Source organism: Bidens hawaiensis, unplaced genomic scaffold, assembly GCF_021521415.1.
Source record: "Bidens hawaiensis isolate Kalapana, Puna unplaced genomic scaffold, B.hawaiensis_p1.1 tig00052066_1, whole genome shotgun sequence".
Taxonomy (NCBI): Eukaryota; Viridiplantae; Streptophyta; class Magnoliopsida; order Asterales; family Asteraceae; genus Bidens; species Bidens hawaiensis.
In genome coordinates, this window is record NW_027499329.1 from 1,221 (window position 1) to 24,660 (window position 23,440).

Sequence of the window (23,440 nt, forward strand, 5' to 3'; positions counted from 1 at the left end):
CCCGCATAGGGAAAATGAAATCGACACTCTTAAAATGAAGAAATGGAAGCCTGAAATGAAGAAATGAAAACATACGTGTCAAAGAAAAATAAAATGAGAGACTCACCATCTTAATCATCCTATGAGTCCTACTAGTCCTAAAAATCAAAAACAATCCAAATAATCAATATTTATTTATTATTTTTTTCTCACAATCATGGGTTCTTATACACATTGTATCAAATAACATAGAAATATTGGTAAATGCGAAGGTTTAACCATTGATCGAAATATTGAGGGTACGTTGAGAGAATCAGCTTCTTAGTCGTCTCTCGATTCGATGATATCCTCGTTAAGGGAAAACAAAAGTCTACCGGTGGCTGCTAGCCCCGAATAAGGAAAACAAAATCGACACTTTTAAAATGAAGAAATTGAAGCTCGAAATGAAGAAATGAAAATCATAGGTGTCAAAGAAAAATAAAATGAGAGACTCACCATCTTAATCTTACCAAGAGTCCCTACTAGACCTAAAAATTAAAACAATCCATATAATCTATATTTATTTATTATTTTTTTCTCACAATTATGGGTTCTTATACACATTGTATCAAATAAAGTAGAAATATTGGTAAATGCAAAGATTTAACCATTGATCAAAATATTGAGGGTAGGTTGAGAGAATTAGTTTCTTAGTCGTCCCACGAGTCGATGATAGCCTCGTTAAGGGAAAATAAAAGTCTACCGGTGGTTGCTAGCCCCGCATAGATACAATAAAATCGACATTCTTAAAATGAAGAAATAGATGCTCTAAATGAAGAAATGAAAACCATACGTGTCAAAGAAAAATAAAATGAGAGCATCACCATCTTAATCTTTCCGAGAATCCCTACTAGGCCTAAAAATTAAAAACAATCCATATAATCTATATATATATTTATTTTTTTTCTCACAATCATGTGTTCTTTTACACATTGCATCAAATAAAGTCAAAATATTGGTAAATGTGAAAGTTTAACCATTGATCAAAATATTGAGGGTAGGTTGAGAGAATAAGCGTTTTAGTCGTTTCACGAGTCGATGATAGCCTCGTTAAGAGAAAACAACTGTTTATCGGTAGGTTTTTGTTTTCTTTTAACGGGGCTATCATCGACTTGTGGGACGACTAAGAAGCTGATTTTTTCAACCTATCCTCAATATTTTGATCAATAGGTAAACATTTGTATTTACCAAAATTTCTATTTTATTTGATATAATGTGTATAAGAACTCATGATTGTGAGAAAAAAATAATAAATAAATATAGATTATTTGGATTTTTTATTTTTGGGTCTAGCAGGGACATGGTAGCCCAACGAAGAAATGGTAGCCAAAATAATTAAATGGAAACCAAAAGACATAAATGGTAGCTCAACAAAGAAATGGTAGCCAAAAAGGGTAAATAGAAGCTAAAAGATATAAATGTTAGCTAAAAGCCATTAATTGAACGTAAAAGATATAAATGTTAGCCAAAAAACATAAATAATAGCTAAAAGGCTTGAAAGAAAGTCCAAAGATAAAAATGAAATCCAAAAGATATACATGAACACATTTGCATCATAAACAAAATAAATAGAGAGAGTACAATGGGTTTTCTCTTATTTACATAATATGCCATCTTGTGGCATTAACTGCCACGTAGAGTACAACTTTTGAACATATTTGAATAACAAGTTATTGAACTTATGGATTCGTTAATAACGATACAAATGACCTGGCATATAACAAGGATTCGGAGAAGCACCAAAAAACAGTGAAAAAACCGTTTGTATCCTTGTATTCAAGACTATAGACACAAAAGTACTTCGAGTAATGACAATAACACAAATCACATGCCTTGGTCCACGAGATAATCACCGAGCCTTTCCATAACCATGTTGCATTGACCGGGAGCTACCGGCTCTTCGTAAAGCCCAAACACTATTGCTTGACCGGTTTTCTTGATGCAAATCCCTCCAGCTCTCTGTAAATTCAAATATTATTAATTAACCATTTGAACAGTTAAACGATAAACGCTAACCCATATCAACCATAGCCGTCCTCAAGAATCCCTAAAAATTCATGGGCCCAAAACGAGTAAAAAAATGACCCCTAAAATATAAACTCAAAACTTATTTATAATATAAATTGTTGTGATAACAATAAACAAAATAAAAATATTATAGCAAAATGATATAATTTAAATACTTAAACGAATCGTGAAGCTCTCCTAGCATTTTTCAATGCCAAGCTATTGATTAACTCTTTGTAATCAGTACTCTATTATGTCATTCTCAATAGCCAATTAGCCATAACGTTTTAAATGCGCGGTAATGATAAATTATGATTTAAATGGGTTAATGATAACATATATAGTTGGGCAATGGCGGTCGCCAACCTCGCGCCCTAAGCTAAATCAAATGTTAATTGGTTGTTGGGTTTAAAATATATATTTTTAAGATATGTGAAAAAGGTAATAAAAAAGGGCCTCGGGATCCTGCCTCGACTGGCCATGCTATCAACATATTAATAAAGTGCACGGGTTGAAATTACCTTCTTTCCACGAATAACAACTCCAGCCTCGCCTTGTAACACTATGTACTTTTGACTAGCAAGAAATAAACCAGTTGGGGCTAGGTACCGGTTTCATCGAATTCTTTAATGATAGCTTTAATTTCCTCAGGTTTAAACTGCACAGAAAATGATTACAAGGAATAAAAAATCTATAAATTCGGTTTGAGTACAGTTTTGCCATTTGAGTTTAAAATTTTTGGGTTGAAATTAAAAAAATTAATAAAAACTAACCAAAATATTGAATTTTGGACTAAATCATTTTGTTAACTAATTGATTATTATAAATTTGGACTAGCATATTTGAGATACACATTTATTAAATTCTTATAAATTATTTAAAATAGAAAATGAAAATCTATAAATTCGGTTCGTTTCGATTTCAGTTTCAGTTTTTTTGGTTATGGTTTTTTCAATTTGTTTTCGGTTTTTTGGTTCCGTCATTTGAGTTTGAAAATTTTGGACCGATATAAAAAAAATGGCAAAAATAATGAATTTGGATCTAAATCATTTTGCTAACTAATAGTCTAATAACTAATTTAGTTATTAATTATTCCACATATCGGAAAAAAAATATTTGAGTTAAATATTTATTAAATTCTTATACATTATTTAAAACAAAAATGAAAATACATAAACTCGGTTTGGTTCTTTCGGTTTTAACATGCAAAACCAAAACCAAAAGCCGGTTTTTATTACGGGTCGTAAAATGAAGACAAACCTGGGGAAAGGAAGTGCTCTTAGCCCAAACGGTGCCATCAACACCAAAGATAGCGGCGGAGCTTAGGTGCTGGCCACTGCCATCAATGTCACACATTAAGTGGTCATCGACGTAAGTTTGCCACGACATTTTAAGACAGTTTTTATGTTAAGTTATATTATTGTTTGAGAAAGTGTGAGATTTAAAGTTGAATATAAGGTTAATTAGAAGAGAAGCGATATTCTAGTTATTGTTGATGGTTTTTATTTAATTGCCTATATTATGTTTCGCCTTTGTTTAAGGACAATGTGTTACCAAAATAGGCCTTTGTAACATGACAACTAGTTGTTAAGATTTTTGTGTTTTATTTGTTAGAAGATTAAACTGCGGTTTTCGTCCCTGTGGTTTGTCAAAATCTATGGTTTTAGTCCAGTAGTTTTAAATAATTTTATATATTACCAGTTTAAAGTATGGATATAAACGAGCCGAGCCGCTCGCGAGCAACTCGAGATCCAATTGATAAAAAGTTCGAAACGAACCAAGTTTTTCAAGCCCGGGCCTCAGATAAAGCTCATTTAGTTATGCTCTTTGAATAGGAAGCTCGCTTAGGCTAGTCAAGCTTTGACTCGGTTAAGGTTTTTCTTAAACTATATAAAAATAACTAGAAAGGTATATAAGTTAATTAATTAATAAAAAATGAGTCAAACCCGAGCTTGAGCACTCGTACGTTAAAATGAACCGACTTGAGTCTAGTCAAGCTTGGACTCGACTCAACTCGTTTACACCAACAAAAATAGCTTCAATAAGATATTGAGTATCATTCTCCCACTCATCTATGTCACTTCTAAGTGTTTTAGTTATTATGCTAGTATGCTACTATTCATGTGGGAACATTATTAATTATGAGTATTAGTAAGTTCTACAAATATACATTCTAATATTTCCTATCAAATGCATATTATAACCTTGTCAGTTTCTTTTGACAATCACAAGACTTGAACACTCACCATTTAAAAAGTAAAACCTTATCTAACAATTTATTGTGTTGATCATATTTTTACTCAGAATGGTTAGCAGATGTATGCAGAGTCTAAAAGATCGACGATAACCAATTTGACATGACCGATCGTGGAAGAATGAGATACTTCCATGATACCTACATTCACACGTTTCATCGAAAACTTTTAAAAGACAGTTATTAATAACACATTTTGAATAACATTCAACATATTACCCGAACCAGAATCTATCCATTAATAAGAAATAAGAATAAGAAATACAATGAGATACAATGAATTACCGCAACCGTGGGTATAAATCAGGGGATGTAATACAATGGATTTGGAAGTTTAAAAGATCTGTCTGCTCTTGCAAAACCAAACAAATCACTCCACTGGTCTCCCGAGCTCCCTCGTACCCGATAGCCTGCGTCTTTTAGCTCCTGTCTCTTTTCAGATTTGTACACAGTAGCTGTTTTACCTAAATCTGAATCTCCCCTGTTTCATTAATAAACATATTAAAGTTGTGAAATGAGCGAGCCGAATGTTCAGTGAACTGTTCGGTTGGAAGTTCCTTTATGTTCATTTATTTAATAAACGAACGGACAAGAACATGTTTCATTCATTCATGTGCATTCACTTATGTTTGTTCCTATATGATCCTTTATTTGCGCTTGTTCGTTTATGTTCGTTCATTTGTGTCCGTTTGTTTAACCCATTTTAAAATGAAATTAAATAGTTTTTTTAAAAAATAAACATGTTAAGTAAATAAAAACTCATATGTGTTAATCATGTACTATTGTACTTAATGTTTTATATTTGTTTGTTCATATTTAATTTAGTGTGTTCATTTATGTTTGTTAGCGTTTGTTAATACACGTTCATGAACTTTTTGTTTAAATTTTACGAACAAACATAAACGAACACAAACATGCTCACGAACATGAACACAAATATTTGTCTGACTAACTGCTCGTCTGGCGTTCGCTTAAAGTTAAATAAATAAACATGAACATACCCTTGTTCATGTTCATTCGGTTCGTTTACAGGCCTAGGTTTTAGAGATAAATTACCTTAAGAAAAGCTTTTCATAGTTGGTGTATCCAGCAAACTGGAGATTCTTGTTAGTAGCTTCTCTTTGAAATTCACTTCGGCCCGTTAACAAGAAAATCTTGAACCCTAACTGTTGAAGCTCTGTGTATAATCTGAAACTTGCTGGTAAGGCGGGCGCCTCAGCTAAGTCTACCCACTCATCGAAAGACTTCTCGTTAAAGACCTCTGATCTGTTCAGATCAAATCAATCCGGTTAATAATAAAGGATATTGTTATTATGTTAAAGCATTATAGTTTTTTGCAGTTTCCCTAGATATAATGTGACGTGATCTGGTTGGTTGAAAATCTAGTCGGATGATGATTATTAAGTAGCGGGTCCACGGGATCTAGGGTGGACAGGCTAGGGGCAGAGCCAATTCTAAATGTCAGTATTATATTGGCTTAGGATCCTCATGCATCATTTTAGATTCTCAGTTCTCACACACCATTTTTTGCATATACGACTCGTATAAGGCTATACGGGCCGTATAGCACCTGAGTTGTGTCAGTTTGTGTCGGATGTTGTCGGTTATTTTTTGTAGTGTCTCGTATAGGCCTATACGGGCCGTATAGCCAACTTTTTGTACACAAATTTTTTATGACCATATATTTATGCGATTTATGACTTTAACATCCTATATTTATCAAGCCATCATCCGGACTTGCACCATATTTTTTTAGCAATTTTAGCGGCTCTTTTTTTCAACCCTTTCATGTTTTGTTTCAGTTATATAGAATTATGTTTTATACTGAAAGGTTGAATAATATAATAGAATAAATTGTCTATTAAAATTTACATAACATATTTGGCTAAGTAATTTGTAGTTGTACCCCGAGAACCTTAGTTTAAGATTATATTATGGTAAACCTTACAATAGTCCATACAAAATAATCAATCAATGATTAAGAAAACAACAAAACATTTGGCCAAAACAACATACTAATAACATCTGGTCCACATGTATAAAAATAAGTTTTCTATACGGCCTGTATAGAGGTTTTAGGGGGTGTTTGGCCTAGCTTTTATTTTTTTGGCTTATGCTTATATTTCAAAGTAGCTTATAACTTATTTTCTATTATTTGATAAGCTCTTTTTAAGTATTTGGATTAGCTTATATTCTACAAGTTGATAATAAGTTGTTAAATCCACCGTTCTTTAATTTGTTACAGTAATAAGTTGCTTCAATAATTATTAATCCGCCACCATTTTAGGGTAAATGAGTAACTTACACCCTTACACAAATAAGCTAAAAAAACCGTCTTCAAATAAGCTTATTCAAATTAGCTTATATAAGCATATAATCATAAGCTTAAAAAGCTAAACCAAACACCAGTTAAGCTTATTTTGTAAAAAAAAGCTAAAAAAGCTAAAATACTACTTATTTCATGATTACAAGTGTTGACTTGTGAATACTCATTAATGAGAAAAATGCATGTACGTCTCTCGTATAGGTGCTATATGAGCAATTAAATGCGGTCTTGTATAGGTCTATATGGGTCGTATGGCCCGTACGAGCCGTATAGTCATGCCCGTATAGGCCTATAAGTGTACACCCGCGCCAGATTTATTTCCATTCATATTACGATTAACTCGATCAAAGGCTTCTAATTTTCTAGCTTACCCGTATCCGTGATCGACATAATACGGCAAATTAGACACCAACGTCTGATCAATATCAAACACCCACGCATCCAAACCATCACCGGAAACATTCACCGTCTTCGCATACTCCACCGCATTCTCCCCAACCACCTCCGAATCCGACCGGTACCGCTCACCGTTCATATACTCCTTCACAAATTGAACGTACCGGTCCGGCACAAGGTACCACACTCCGGCGTCGTTAGCTTCGATCGAATATTTCCAGCTTTCGCAGAACAAATCGTTGGTTTTACGGTGGGTGTCGGAATAATACGCCGGTGATCGGTGGTACCCACGTGGCAACCGGATTAATCGTTCGGATGAAGAGGAGGTGGTGACGGAGAGGATGAGGAGGAGTGTGACGGCGAATTGGCCGGAGTTCATAGTGGGACCACGTTCTCCGGTATGGTGGCTTCGCCGGATTTGATATTCAATGGCTAATAATGGAATGGAATAATAATATGTTAGGTGTATCGTTTATGATAATATTATATTATGGGCCAATTTCAACTCTTTAAAGCTACGTTTTTATAACCGGATATGACAGCGAATCGGATAGGCGACGGGTTGAACAATTTTGGTAAAAAAATAACGGATAGCGCCGGAAAAAGGTTTTATCAAAATTTGTAAAATAAAACATATTCTATTTATTTTAAAATTAGAAATTTAAGCATACGCATTGTATTAATGAACCATTCTTATTATTTTTTAAATTATTAATAAAAAAAAATCAATGTTTTCAATAAAAATAAAAGACAGAATTACAAATTTTGTTCTTTAAAATAAGACGAATTACGGTTCGTGTCCTTTTCTTAGTTTCCTTGCAGGCGGTGTACTTTAAACTTTTTATTCTTACAAGTTTTGTCCTTTACGCTAACTTTGTTATAAAAAGTCAGTTAAATCCCATCACGTGAGGCGCATGTGAGGGTAGTTTTGTCCTTTCATATATCTCTGCAACTAAACCCTTTATCAGTCTTCTTCTTACTCCATCTTACTCCGCCGGCAATGCTACCGGAATCCACAAACAAACCACCACCACAATAAACCACCACAATGTCACCACCAACCAAACACCCACTTAAATTAACCGGTGAATCTCAACTGGGATCATGGAAGCTATCAGCAAAATCAACATTATAATCAAACTATTAGTTGGAATATTGAGCCACTTGTTAACAACCATAGGCCACAACAACTCTACACAGCTGCAATCCCAACATTTTTCAACTTAATTTATGATATGCAATTGGAGATCATACACACACAAACATATGTTTTGGATTATTATCCCCAAATCAATTGTGCAGTGAATGTGTGATTAGTTGTCCACTGTCTTGCGATGCCACCTAGGGTTCATAAATGGAACCCAGCAACAACACACAAAAATCGCCCACCGACAAACAATCGCCATCTAACCCACGACCCAGAGACCGTCGTCCGTACTGCCTGCCTCTCCGCCACCGCTTCCATCGCCACCCACGTCACCACTCACCTCTCACAAACCCTAAACTCTAACTGCAATATCTCCACCACCACTTCGCAGATCTGAAAAATCGAAATCGCAGACTGGACGGGTTTCCGGCCACCATTACGGCAGCAGCTACGGCCACCATTACGGCAGTCGGTTTTCCGGCCACCATTGCCATCGCCGGAATCACCATCGATCCCTAGACTCACCATCGCCGTCACAGTCGCCGATATGAGGGTTTCCGGCCATCATTACGGCAGCTTCTACTTCCCTAGAATCACCATCACCGTCACAGTCGGTTTTTCGACCACCATTACGGCAGCAGCTACGGCGGCTCCGGCGAGGCTGTGGGCGGTAGATTGGTTGGTGAGATTGATGATGGCGAGGTTGTGATTCCGGTGGTGGTGGTGGTGAGTCCGGCTGGGGTGTTTAGGGTGGATTCTGTGATGGGTAATTGGTTGGTGAGATTGATGATGGTGATTGAAGAAGATGTGGTTAGTTGCAGAGATATATGAAAGGACAAAACTACCCTCATATGCGCCTCACGTGATGGGATTTAACTGACTTTTTCTAACCCAGTTAGCGTAAAGGACAAAACTTGTAGGAAAAAAAAGTTTAAAGTACACCGCCTGCAAGGAAACTAAGAAAAGGACACGAACCGTAATTCGTCTTATTTTAAAGGACAAAATTTGTAATTCTGTCAAAATAAAACAACTGGTTCAAAACTATTTGGCTGACCCTATTAACCCGTCCAGTTTGGTTTGTTATTTTTCAAAAGTGTAGTTAGTGACTTAGTTTCTGACTTTTTTCACGATTGGATGCAATGAACCTTCAATGTCCTACTATAATGTTTCCAGAGCCAGGATTATATGACAAAGAATAGAATGCCATCATTTAAACTTTAGAGCTTTCTATAATTCTTGTCAATTTTCATAGTTTCCTTTTACGGCTAATTTAAGCAAAATGAATAACGATCTAAACTAAAGCAGAATTCAAAGTACCCCAATCTTACTAATATATTAAAGCAAGATGATTCTCTCCATATGTCTTTATTCTAGCCTATTTATATAGGATTCTATGTAATCACATTTTCATATCAATAATTTCCACATATTCATAATTATTTTTAATCCACTAAATTAAAATAAGCATTCCAATTTAATTCAATTAATCTGTAATTAAATATATTTATTCAAATTAATGCAATTAACTCTATGATTAAGTCTATTTATTTCAATTAATAACCACCTTGTTAATGATTTAATTTATTCTTGAGGAAAGAAGAAGAGCCGGTGAATGGTGATCAAACCGAATCTTCTTTAAGTTTTATTTATTTATTTATTAAGAAATAACATGAAAAATGCTATAAAAATATAGATATCTCTGAAAATTATTTATAAAAAACACTATAAAAGAAAAAAGAAAAAAACATTCTTTAGAACAATTAGGAACATTTAAAAATATTAAATAAAGCTGTTTATAAAGAGATTTTTGAAACTTAATGTGATACAGTTTAAAGTTGGTATGTATTTGTAAACTTAGTTTTCAATTAATATTACAAAATCTTTTACTAATATGTGTTTTTTTATTTATTTTCGGGTCTAATGGTTCATTTATGTTATATTATTTCTTATTCATTGCATTGTTTATTTATAAAGTATTTTCTTTGTATGTTATAGATATAGTTTAACATCTTTTGTAACATCTGAGGGTAAAAAACTTATGTCAAATATTTGTGTTGACTGAATGCGTAGTTTATATTTTATATTGTTTGTTGATATGTTTTCCACCTGTGTGTAACACGGGCTATTAACCTAGTTTATCAATAAAGAAAAATTAGCTTTATTACATATGTTTAGTTTTATAAAAGTCTACTTGTCTGATTCGTCTAGCACTTTTTTCGCCACTAATGACCCCAATTGTCGCCGCTAATCCATGTCATGTTGTTGATTCATGTCAACTGTGGATGAACCAGATGGAATACAATTATATGAAGGCATAAGACCCATAGTTGATAAATTGGATACTGGTTGAACCATTGAGTTAAATTCAGGAATAAATTTTTTCACGCTTTCTTCAGCTATCTTCACCTGCATACATGTTTGATAAATTATCAGGATATTAATTGCATCAGGATTGTTTGTGACTCAAACCGTGAACCATATGCATGAAATGTAAACGAGCCAAGGTGCACATTAGCTACTCAAGATTAGCTCACTAAAGGTTCAAATAAAGCTTAAACGAGCTCAATCTTGAATGCATGCCTAAAATACGGTTCATTTAATAAACGAGCTCGAGTCTGACCTCCATACACCAAGTCTATTTAGACTTGTGACCCTGTTCTTATATACATATAATTTTACTTCTATAATATAATATATAATTACATAATAATATTATTATATACATAAATATAACAAAAACACAAATAAAATATATTATATACAGTGAAGTGAACAAGACATGCTGCTTGTGCTCTACTTGAGATGGGCTCGCAAATACGTCAAAACGAGCTCAAACTTGAGCTTCACATACCAAATTTGACTAACTGGCTTCATTCAAGTCATTTATATGAAAATTAAATTTTATTTCGCATAATAAATATATAATTACATATTTACATGATAAATAATATATATCAAGACATGTTAAAAATATCTCCATGATGCGTATTTTATTATATGTTCAAAATTATAATTACAAAAATATAGTTATATCTATATATTAATAAACAAATTAAATAAATATTTTTTAAATGCATATAAACGAGCTGATCCGAGCAGAGCTTGAGCTTGTTTAAATTAAACAAGTTGAACTCAAGCTTAGGCAAGCTCAGGCTCAGCTCGCTTACACCTCCTAGTGTTGGGTTCGTAGGTCTTGTTGGCCCGGTTTATTATATGAAGTCAAAAGAGGAGACGGGTGTGGGCGGTCGGGCCCAAGCCCGGCCCGGTTTAGATTTCTTGCATAATAATTTACTAACCCTAGTTCAGTCTCTATATAAACAACATTATGTATTTGTAATATTTGGTCACTCAATAAAGAAATACCTAGTTGCCACCCGTGGACGTAGGTCAGTTTAGACCGAACCACGTTAAATCCTCGTGTTCGTTTACTGCTTTCGTGTGTGTGTTCAGTTTCGTGTGTGCGTTTAATCCTAACAAGTGGTATCAGAGCTTAGGTTCGGATCACACGAGAACGCGTGAACCAGTTCTGCTCATCGCGGCCGCGGAAGTCGGAGCTAGGGTTCCGTCAGTTTCTGTTCGCCGTCGTCACAGTCGGTTAGGGTTTTTTCCCAGCCACCGACGTTCTTTTTGTGGAGGTTCTGTTCGAAAGTCATCTGCGCGTCGCCACCGTGTACCGTCGCTAGTTTCCCTCCGTTGATCGGTTCATTGTTGGCAGTTCCATTGCCACCATAGAAGATCAGAACGCGGAGCTGAAGTTGCAGTCGTATTAAATTACTTTTGTGGGAAAGCAGCGGTGTGATGTGACCTCGTTTGACCAAAAAATTCTTGTTGCTACCAGACCCTCCTTATTGGGCTTAGTAAAGGCCTGCTAAATAATTTTTTATTTGGGCTTTAGATTAAAAGGCCCAATTGGTTTAATTTGGGTGGTACGTATATTTTTTGGCAGGTTAGCCAAATATATTATTTTTGGTCAAGATCATATTTTACCAAAAGGGAGTTTTGTTACCAGACCAGTTCTGAACTTTTTGTTTGGCCAATATAGATCGTTGTTTCGATCTTTGTTATTGGTGTGGGTTGTTTCATTACCGATTAAGCAAGTTAATGAACCAAGAACAAGTTGAATCAGGATTCTATTTTTCATTGAAGAACCGTTGTCAATCAGAAGGAGTCATTTAAAGAAACAGAGAACCAGTGCCAACCGCGTTTGTCAGGTTTTATCGTTTCAATTTAAAATTTCAGTTTCTGATTTACAGTTCGTATTTCTGCTACGGTTTAAATAGGTTGATTTTTAACAGAGTTCAGTAGAACAGCCGTTAAGTTCAGGCTCGTGCCATTGTTGTGTCTGTCTCTGTTTTTATCCAGTTTTTCGTTTTAGTCATTGTTATGGCAGAAGACGGAAAGGTTTCGATACAGAAGTTTGACGGACAGAAGTTCGGTTGGTGGAAGATGCAGATTGAGGCACTACTTTGTCAGAAAGACTTGGATGTAGTGTTTGAGGATGAAAAACCAGAAAAGTTGTCAGAAGCAGATTGGAAGAAGTTAGACAAGAAAGCTAGGGCTTGTATTACTTTGTCGTTGTCGGAAGATGTGGCGTTTAACATCATGAAAGAAACCACAGCACGTGGTATGATGGAGGCGCTATCCAACATGTATGAGAAGCCTTCGGCAGCGAATAAAGTCTATCTTATCCGAGAGCTAGTGACAACAAGAATGAAAGAGGGTGGGTCAGTTACAACTCATATCAATAATCTTAATTCGATCTTGTCCCGCTTAGTGTCAGTTGACATTAAGTTTGATGATGAAGTTCAAGGCCTCTTGTTATTATCCTCTTTGCCCGACAGTTGGTCGCAAACAGTGACTGCGGTTTGTAGTTCGTCTACAAATATTACTTTCGATGGGATTCGAGATCTGATTCTGGGAGAAGATTCAAGACGCAGAAGTTCAGGTGAATCATCAGGCAATATGCTAGTCACAGAAGGTAGAGGTAGGGGAAAACAGCGAGGCAGTGGGAGCAGGAAGAGGAGTCAGTCTAAGACTCGTAAGGATATTGAATGTTGGGGTTGTAAAGAGAAAGGACACTTCAAGAATCAGTGTCCGAATGGTAAGAAAGAGGTGAACGTTACAGAAGACGACACAGATGACGGGGTCAGTAGTGATGAGGCTTTGGTTTGTAGTGTTGAGAGTAGCGTTGATGCTTGGGTGATGGATTCTGGTGCATCGTTTCATGCCACTCACTGTAGTGAAACGATGAAGAATCTTAAATTTGGGGATTTTGGAAAGGTTCGACTAGCGAATGATGATATTTTAGAGGTTACGGGTATGGGAGACGTTGATTTGATAACTTCAGCCGGTACTTCTTGTACTTGAAAGACGTGAGGGTTATTCCAAGTTTGAAGAAACGTTTGATTTCAGTTGGGCAGTTGGATGACCAGGGGCACGATGTTAAGTTCGGGAATGGGCAGTGGAAAGTAGTCAAAGGGAATCTCGTTGTTGCTCGTGGCAAGAAATGGTCGATATGTCATCGAAAGGAGTGGATCCAGTTTTGGTGAAAGACAAAATCCGGTTCACAGAATCTCGTGGGCAGAAGAAGGTTCGTTTTGCAAGTAACAAACCCAGAGCCAAAGTGAAGATTCAGGATGAACGAGCTAGGAAGGTTAAATCAGTTGGGGGACATCGTGACAGTGGGAGCACAGGTCGTGTTTCAGTTACAGTTCCAGGTCGACAGTGGATTAAGAAAACCAGTATTCCAGCTGTAAAAGTCTCTCCAATGAATTACTTGCTGAATATGGAGAGTGTTTGTTCTCAGGTTATCTCAGGATCCGGTAGTTCGTTACAGTGGGAGCCGGTAGGGACAGAGAATGGGTCAGGGGCAGTTTCAGCCGTGACTGACGTATTGGAGCTCCGGGGAGCTTCAACGGGCCTTCTGGTTAATTGATGAGAAGGCAGTGGCAACTAGAAGAAGTTTAATGTTCAGATTACAGAAGTACAATCAGGAGTGCAGACTAGAGTACTTAAGGCCTCCGAGTGGGAGATTGTTGGGTTCGTAGGCCTTGTTGGCCCGGTTTATTATATGAAGTCAAAAGAGGAGACGGGTGTGGGCGGTCGGGCCCAAGCCCGGCCCGGTTTAGATTTCTTGCATAATAATTTACTAACCCTAGTTCAGTCTCTATATAAACAACATTATGTACTTGTAATATTTGGTCACTCAAAAAAGAAATACCTAGTTGCCACCCGTGGACGTAGGTCAGTTTAGACCGAACCACGTTAAATCCTCGTGTTCGTTTACTGCTTTCGTGTGTGTAACATCCCGAAATTTTTATAATGATAAATAAAAGAAAGTTATGTTTAGTAATTTCACGTTTTAGTTATTTAATGTCGAGTAAGGAACGGGTCTTGGGCTTAGTTATTTTATGAACTCGGCCTGTCTCGACCCGTAGGAAGCCAACCCGAGCCTAACCAAACCCGTAGTATATAAACGAAAGTTCTTGACACTTTCACCATTTTCACCAACTCCCTTTCACTCCCACACCCAAACACTCTCAATTCTAGAGAGAGAAACTAGAGAGAGAAAGTTCTCGAATCACAAATCCGAGTCCACAATCTTGTTCCTAATCGTTTTTGGTAAGTCCCTCTTGAAAATCATCCGTTTTCATAACCATTTTCGACCTCAAATCGAGCAAAAACTCCCGTTTTTGTAACTTGAGTTTTCGGGTCAAAAACCGCCTTGTTTTGGTGTCAAAATGCAAGCTTGTGTGTTTAAAAGTACAAGGAATCGATAGCCCTTTCAATCCCGAGCATTTCCATGTCAAAAACGTCGATTTTGGGTCAAAAATCTGGAAAATCTGGAAAACCCGTGGGTTTCTCCGTCGCCAGCTTGAAGGAGTCGAACCAGACTCATTCGATCGAACCAGTCGATCGAATCAGTCCATTCGATCGAATGCGTAGATCGAACAAGTCCAGTCGACCGAATAGGGAAGCAACCGAATGGTCTCCAACTCATTCGATCGAATGAGTTTTGTATTCGATCGAATGAGTGTTGTATTCGATCGGTGTTCCTATTCGATCGAACGTGTTCCTGTTTGATCGAACGTGTTGTATTCGATCGAACGTGTTGTATTCGATCGAACGTGTTCCTATTCGATCGAACGTGTTCCTATTCGATCGAATCAAGCCAGAACCAAGTTGTTTCCAAGTTCGCCTAAGGTTTAACTTCGCCTGAAGCGAAGTTCGTTTTTTTAAAATGAATTAAAAACCTAATGGGAAATGTGTTAAGGCAGTTATTGAAAACGGGTAGTAGTAGTTAATTGATATGTGTAAATATTATACAGTTAGCCGAGCCCAGTTAAAGAAAGGAATTACAATCAACGGAGAACGTAACCGTATTCAGGTGAGTTTCTAGCCCCCTTATGTGTTATGTTTTCGGGGCTGTGTGCATACTCAATATGTTTGTTAATACACTTATCCTACGAGATAAGTGTATGCCTTATGTGAATGATATGATATGTATGAATGATTGCTTGATGTTACGTGAACGATCTTCGGATATTGCACGTACTGTCAGGTTGTAACGCCAGGTGTAAGGTAAGTATGATATGTATGTTTACGTGTATGAACGTGATAAAGATAATAAAAGAAAGAAATGATAATGTATGGTTGTATGGTAACGAAGAGGGAACCGAGCCCTAATAATACTCGAGGAAAGAGGGTACCGAGCCCTAATAATACTCGAGGAAGGAGGGTACCGAGCCCTAATAATACTCGAGGAAGGAGGGTACCGAGCCCTAATAATACTCGAGGAAAGAGGGTACCGAGCCCTAATAATACTCGAGGAAGGAGGGTACCGAGCCCTAATAATACTCGAGGAAAGAGGGTACCGAGCCCTAATAATACTCGAGGAAGGAGGGTACCGAGCCCTAATAATACTCGAGGAATGTAGGGCGTAATGCTCTTTATAACGTAAGATATGACAGTAAGTTAATACAGTATGAAAGTATGAAAGTATGAATGAAAGAACATTATGTTATGTGAATGGTATGATTATGTGATTATCTAGAACTCACTCAGCGTAGCTGACTTTTAGTATGCACGCAGGTGAGTAGAATGAGGCAGCTCGCTTGAGGGGACACATGGCACTGAACGAGAGTCTGGCATCTGAAGACTTATGATGTTTTAATTTAATGCTTTAATGTTGAAAGACAAAGAATGTTTTGAGACAAGTTATGAATTATGCAAAGTTTTATGAAAGTTTTATATTCCGCGTAAATGTTTTAATTAACTCTGATATTTAGAACTGTGTTTATGAGTAAATCCAACGCGAAAGTAGGGCTTCCGGTAACGGGGCCTTACAAGTTGGTATCAGAGCAAAGTTCGAGAGATTTAAGCATCCTACATGCTTAGACTCGAACAGAGTATGAGATATAAGTAAGAAAGGAAAGAAGATGCCAGTTCAAGAATGCCATGTGTTGCTCAAGCAAGAACAGTAAAGGTAAGGTGTATGATTAATTGATATATGTTAATGAGAAAAGAAAGATATGTGAACGTCAGGGATAGGAATAATTGATTGTTTGATTTGACAAACTGCTTAAGTAGAACCGGCACAAATAGACTCATAAAGGGAAGTGTATAGGACACGGAAAGTAACGTGATCAGCTAATCACAACTGGCCACTGTTATTACCTGTTAGCCTTGCTATCCTTGTACTAAATAGTTCCTTGAGTGATGATGTTTGTGTTTTCCATTTAAGGATACTAATGGCTGGAGCAAGAAGGTTTGTTGGAAAGGGAGGTCACACTGGACGTCCTCTTGGATTACGCGTTGTCCGAAAACCTTCTGAAGAACTAGTTACTACCTCGAGAAAGGAGAAAAGTGAAACTTTGCAAGGACCAAGCAGCGATGAAGGATATCAGCTGGATCCTGCTGTTCGATTTGCCATTTCCTACGCTGTAGCTGCTACAGAGAAGAAATTTCGTACTGACAGGTCTGCTGAAAACCATGCAAGGGCCACTTTGAAGGCAGGAAAGGACAGTGAGAGTGGTGATGATGAAAAGGGAGGAGCGAAAGGAACCAAAAGATCTGTAGATGTCGTGGAGTATGCTGGGAAAAAGATACCAAGGGTCGCGGGAAGGGAAACGTGCAAAGTGTGCGGGAAGATGCACCTAGGTGAATGCAAGGCTGGTCCAAATCAGTGCTACCGATGTGGGAAGAAGGGACACATAACTCGTGATTGCACCGAGGACCAGAAATGTTATAAGTGTGGTAAGTCGGGTCACTTTGCTAGGGATTGTGGGGAAACAAGAACGGTGGGGGGAGAGAAGGAAAAGAAATGGGCTACCTCTACTAAGCGGTCTGGCGTGATGGTGACAACAACTGATGAGAGGAAGGCCAAGGGTGGGAACAAGGATACATGTGAGACATGTGGGCGAGTGCACCAGGGAGAATGCAAGACTGGGACAGACAGGTGCTATCGGTGTGGAAAGAGTGGGCATTATTCTCGAGAATGCCCTGATCGTCCAAAGTGCTTCAAATGCGGAAAAGCTGACCACATGGCTAGGGATTGCAAGGAATCAGGGGCGGTAGGTGCGAAAGGATGAAGACTTTGGGAAACTGCAGAGAGGAACACCTGATGAAGGAATAATTGCTCATGCAATGGTTCTATTAAATTACATTTGCTTAAGAACTTGTTTTGTGTTAAGGTTTAAAACTTATGTTTATCTGTGGTGTGTAATTATTTTGAGTTTGGTTAAGAATGATTATTATGTTATGGTGAAATGTTGATTTAGACAATAGTGTTAAAAGTACTAATCGAAACCCTTAGAAGGATGAGATGAGTCTTGGTGCATCGAGGGTCTCATGGACAAGCTACCTTAAATAGCTAAAACACATGACCACCATTCGATGACTGCAAAGCCGGAAGTAAGAAGGGTAACTCAGAAAGCGAAGGCGATTCAATAAAGCGTGTAAATATAAGAAGTTTTCCTTTTATAGGGAATAAGTTAGGTTTCGGGGACGAAACCTCTTTAAGGAGGGAAGACTTGTAACATCCCGAAATTTTTATAATGATAAATAAAAGAAAGTTATGTTTAGTAATTTCACGTTTTAGTTATTTAATGTCGAGTAAGGAACGGGTCTTGGGCTTAGTTATTTTATGAACTCGGCCTGTCTCGACCCGTAGGAAGCCAACCCGAGCCTAACCAAACCCGTAGTATATAAACGAAAGTTCTTGACACTTTCACCATTTTCACCAACTCCCTTTCACTCCCACACCCAAACACTCTCAATTCTAGAGAGAGAAACTAGAGAGAGAAAGTTCTCGAATCACAAATCCGAGTCCACAATCTTGTTCCTAATCGTTTTTGGTAAGTCCCTCTTGAAAATCATCCGTTTTCATAACCATTTTCGACCTCAAATCGAGCAAAAACTCCCGTTTTTGTAACTTGAGTTTTCGGGTCAAAAACCGCCTTGTTTTGGTGTCAAAATGCAAGCTTGTGTGTTTAAAAGTACAAGGAATCGATAGCCCTTTCAATCCCGAGCATTTCCATGTCAAAAACGTCGATTTTGGGTCAAAAATCTGGAAAATCTGGAAAACCCGTGGGTTTCTCCGTCGCCAGCTTGAAGGAGTCGAACCAGACTCATTCGATCGAACCAGTCGATCGAATCAGTCCATTCGATCGAATGCGTAGATCGAACAAGTCCAGTCGACCGAATAGGGAAGCAACCGAATGGTCTCCAACTCATTCGATCGAATGAGTTTTGTATTCGATCGAATGAGTGTTGTATTCGATCGGTGTTCCTATTCGATCGAACGTGTTCCTGTTTGATCGAACGTGTTGTATTCGATCGAACGTGTTGTATTCGATCGAACGTGTTCCTATTCGATCGAACGTGTTCCTATTCGATCGAATCAAGCCAGAACCAAGTTGTTTCCAAGTTCGCCTAAGGTTTAACTTCGCCTGAAGCGAAGTTCGTTTTTTTAAAATGAATTAAAAACCTAATGGGAAATGTGTTAAGGCAGTTATTGAAAACGGGTAGTAGTAGTTAATTGATATGTGTAAATATTATACAGTTAGCCGAGCCCAGTTAAAGAAAGGAATTACAATCAACGGAGAACGTAACCGTATTCAGGTGAGTTTCTAGCCCCCTTATGTGTTATGTTTTCGGGGCTGTGTGCATACTCAATATGTTTGTTAATACACTTATCCTACGAGATAAGTGTATGCCTTATGTGAATGATATGATATGTATGAATGATTGCTTGATGTTACGTGAACGATCTTCGGATATTGCACGTACTGTCAGGTTGTAACGCCAGGTGTAAGGTAAGTATGATATGTATGTTTACGTGTATGAACGTGATAAAGATAATAAAAGAAAGAAATGATAATGTATGGTTGTATGGTAACGAAGAGGGAACCGAGCCCTAATAATACTCGAGGAAAGAGGGTACCGAGCCCTAATAATACTCGAGGAAGGAGGGTACCGAGCCCTAATAATACTCGAGGAAGGAGGGTACCGAGCCCTAATAATACTCGAGGAAAGAGGGTACCGAGCCCTAATAATACTCGAGGAAGGAGGGTACCGAGCCCTAATAATACTCGAGGAAAGAGGGTACCGAGCCCTAATAATACTCGAGGAAGGAGGGTACCGAGCCCTAATAATACTCGAGGAATGTAGGGCGTAATGCTCTTTATAACGTAAGATATGACAGTAAGTTAATACAGTATGAAAGTATGAAAGTATGAATGAAAGAACATTATGTTATGTGAATGGTATGATTATGTGATTATCTAGAACTCACTCAGCGTAGCTGACTTTTAGTATGCACGCAGGTGAGTAGAATGAGGCAGCTCGCTTGAGGGGACACATGGCACTGAACGAGAGTCTGGCATCTGAAGACTTATGATGTTTTAATTTAATGCTTTAATGTTGAAAGACAAAGAATGTTTTGAGACAAGTTATGAATTATGCAAAGTTTTATGAAAGTTTTATATTCCGCGTAAATGTTTTAATTAACTCTGATATTTAGAACTGTGTTTATGAGTAAATCCAACGCGAAAGTAGGGCTTCCGGTAACGGGGCCTTACAGTGTGTGTGTTCAGTTTCGTGTGTGCGTTTAATCCTAACACCTAGTTATATATAACAAATAATTGTAATTATAATAATGTCTAAAATATTAATTAAATAAATGCATAAAAAATAATAAATGAGCCAAGCCAATATCAAGTTCAAGCTTGTGTAGTTATTAATTCATGAGCCAAGCTTGAACTTTAGAAATACAGCTTGAAATTGACTGAGCTTGAGCTTGAGCTTGAACTTGAGTTTGAGCTAGAGCTCTCTTAAATTAAACGAGTTGACAAGATGAGCTCGAGCTCATGTGATCTTTAGTTTGGCATGGCTCATTTACTTCCCTACTTGTGCACCAAGGTCCTTATCGGGTAGCAATTACTATCGAAAACGAAAAGCTCATTTGTAAGGTTCTTATCAGTTTAGAAACTAACTGACCTTGGCTTTCATAGTTTCAACATCTGCTTTCAGCACTCTATTATCAACAGCAGCTTCATTATACTTTCGGTTAATGTCAGCAAGACGCTTCAGTAATGCAGAGTGTTCAATCCTCAATTGAGCAGCCTAAAAACAAGTATATAAAATGTAGTGTATGGACATACAAATGACTTTTATCGTGAAAAGGGTACAAATAACTAGAGTAATAATATTAACACTATTGTAATTATTATTACTCTATTAACTTTTGAACTAGAGTAATATTATTATTACACTATACTATTTTCTAAAACATAATTACTCTCGTTCAAAACTGTACTTACACTAGTTATTTGTATGTTTAATACGTAAACTTTTATTTGCACCAAATCGCAACCCATAAAAACAAACATTTAAGAAGCAGACCTTTGCCTCAAGCTCAGCCAACTGATCCTGCTTTCGTCTTCTTGAACGTCTAGCGGATTCTCTGTTCGATATCATTCTACAAAAACAATAATTATATTTCAATAACCTACAAGAAAAGTGTTGGCGAGTCAACCCAGCCCAACTTACCTTCTAACACGTTTTACATCCGTAGGGTCTGCGTCAAGGTGATCGTCATCTGATAGTTGTTTTGATGATCCACTTGTTGCTGAGTTCACTGAGATTACATTGTTGTTTTGTATAATAGGTCCATCACCATACCCTAATATTATCAGCCAATACAAACAAACACATGTACACTTTCAGCCCATAAACTCATAACAAAAAAAAATAAGAAAGTTACACAAAGTAAAACGGCGAATGTGAACTTGTTGGATTAGTTGTTTGGCCGATACTCCGCTAGTCCCGAATTAAAAAAAAAAAAAGTTCGATGATACCGCAATAGGGTTTCATTAAAAGAGACACGAGTTATGTTTCTTCTATAATAGTTATTAACGTTTGTGTGCATTTTTCATGGATTTTGTGCTCAATTTGTAATTGCATGTTAAAACATATATTATAGGTCCAAAAAAACATGTTGTTCTGGACATGCAAACCGGCCCACGCCAGACCGTCCCAGGCTTATCACGTGAGAGGTAAATCAACCTCATTAAGCGGCAAGGCGATTGGCGCTTAGGATTGGTTTCGAACCCACAGCCTCTAGGTTATTGTTACAAGTCTTAAACCCCCTTAACCAGCTGAACTACTTGGCGTGGACGTTAAAAGTATGCAACTGTTCTAACAAACCTATAGAAGGAGCCTGTGATCCACTGCCATCTTGAGTTCTTTCAGAAGATTCCTATAAAGCAAATCTTAAATAAAATTATCATCCTATAAAAAAACTCTTATTAAAAAGTATGCACATATAATAATATAAGCAAACCATAGTTAAAGCAACAGCTGCACAAGCAAGTTCAAGTTGACTCCTGAGGTATCTCTGGCACTCTTCCGGATCAACCGGATCATCAGTTGCACTGAAAGTATTAGTGGCTGCGAATGACTGACTTTGATCGACTACAACGACGTCGTTCAGTTGAGAAGATGGAGATTCTGGTGGTGTCCATGGGTCTTGGAGGAGGCATTCTAAGTCCCACTCGGACGTGCTTTGATTCATGATCACTTGTTCTTTGATGAAGAGGATGATCCAATGTCATATATATATATATATATATATATATATATATATATTATATATATGTATATATATATAAACAATATTGCAATGGAATACATACATGCTATATTTAGAGCCTCGATTTTGAATTCAATCATTTTTATCTAATTCTTTTATCAATTTTTATAGTTTCCTTTTACGGCTATATAGTTTGTTTATGTGTTTGTCCACACGTGTGTAACACGGGTTACTATCCTAGTAAATAATAATTTAAAATAAATCAGTTAATTCAAAGTTCTCCAATTTATCAAAAAAGAAAATTTAATTTCATTAAATATGTTTCGATATATATAGGTCGACTTGTCTTTCGATATATATAAGTCGACTTGTCTAATTCGTCGACATGACACCTTGGGATTGACGACAAAAGTTATTAAAAAATTCGCCGTTTTTTCTTTTTTTAAATCAAGTTCAATATTTTTAAAATACTCTATACAATTTTGAGCATATCTAATAGACTTATATCTAGAACATATTTGTTACCATGTATTCATGTAATAAGAATTGATTTGATTGTTATTATCTCCAACTCTAAATGGGAGCTTGATTGTAAATGAGTATATATAGGAGGTTAATAGGAGGTTAATGTGAAAGAATAATATGTATTTTCTATTAAAATCAAAGATTATGTTGGCTTTAGGGTATGTTTGACAAAACTAGCTGGTAGCTGTTAGCTGTAGCTCTTTAGATATATATTTAGGCGTTGACAGAGTAGCAGGAGCTTTTTAGATATATTTAGGTATTTGGCAGAGTAGTTGGAGCTTTTAATAAAACTAATTGGGTGCCAGCGTGGTGCGGCTGAGTGCGCACGCAACCTGAGATCAACCGCATAAGTAGTGTCGGTACGTGATTCACTTGATATTAGTGCACGCATAACCTGAATGCAGACGTGTACTTCGTGCAAAGGCAGCAAGCGTGTAATCGTGACGAAAATCAAGAAACAAAGCTAAAATATACAGTAATTTCAAATATATAGTTTTTTAAACCAACCTTTTTTGATTTGAAACCCTTTCCAACCCGACATCGTTTTAATCTGAAACATGTTCTGACCTGGCCTCTTTCGACCCAAAACCGTACCGACACGAACCCAACTAAATTAACCCTTTTTAATCGACTCGTTCCGACCCTAATTTGGTTTTACACATGACCCGAGCTCGT

At 37.0% G+C, this 23,440-nt stretch overlaps 2 protein-coding genes and 1 pseudogene across 2 annotated transcripts; all 3 read right to left on the reverse strand.

Annotated features, from left to right (window-relative positions):
- Positions 1–1,842: 1,842 nt before the first annotated feature.
- LOC143599354 (profilin-1-like) lies at positions 1,843–3,414 on the reverse strand (annotated as a pseudogene).
- Positions 3,415–4,582: 1,168 nt separating this feature from the next.
- Positions 4,583–7,380, reverse strand: LOC143599355 (acid phosphatase 1-like). Its single transcript, XM_077077330.1, has 3 exons — positions 6,977–7,380; positions 5,336–5,545; positions 4,583–4,760 (listed from the first exon to the last, which is right to left on the reverse strand). Exons 1-3 carry the CDS (start codon positions 7,378–7,380, stop codon positions 4,583–4,585), a joined length of 792 nt encoding a protein of 263 aa, XP_076933445.1.
- Positions 7,381–10,392: 3,012 nt separating this feature from the next.
- LOC143599348 (light-inducible protein CPRF2-like) lies at positions 10,393–22,222 on the reverse strand. The gene is made up of 6 exons (XM_077077326.1): positions 21,992–22,222; positions 21,856–21,907; positions 21,199–21,331; positions 21,052–21,127; positions 20,647–20,772; positions 10,393–10,554 (listed from the first exon to the last, which is right to left on the reverse strand). The coding sequence occupies exons 1-6, from the start codon at positions 22,220–22,222 to the stop codon at positions 10,393–10,395; spliced, it is 780 nt and encodes a 259-aa protein (XP_076933441.1).
- Between the last annotated feature and the right edge of the window lie 1,218 nt (positions 22,223–23,440).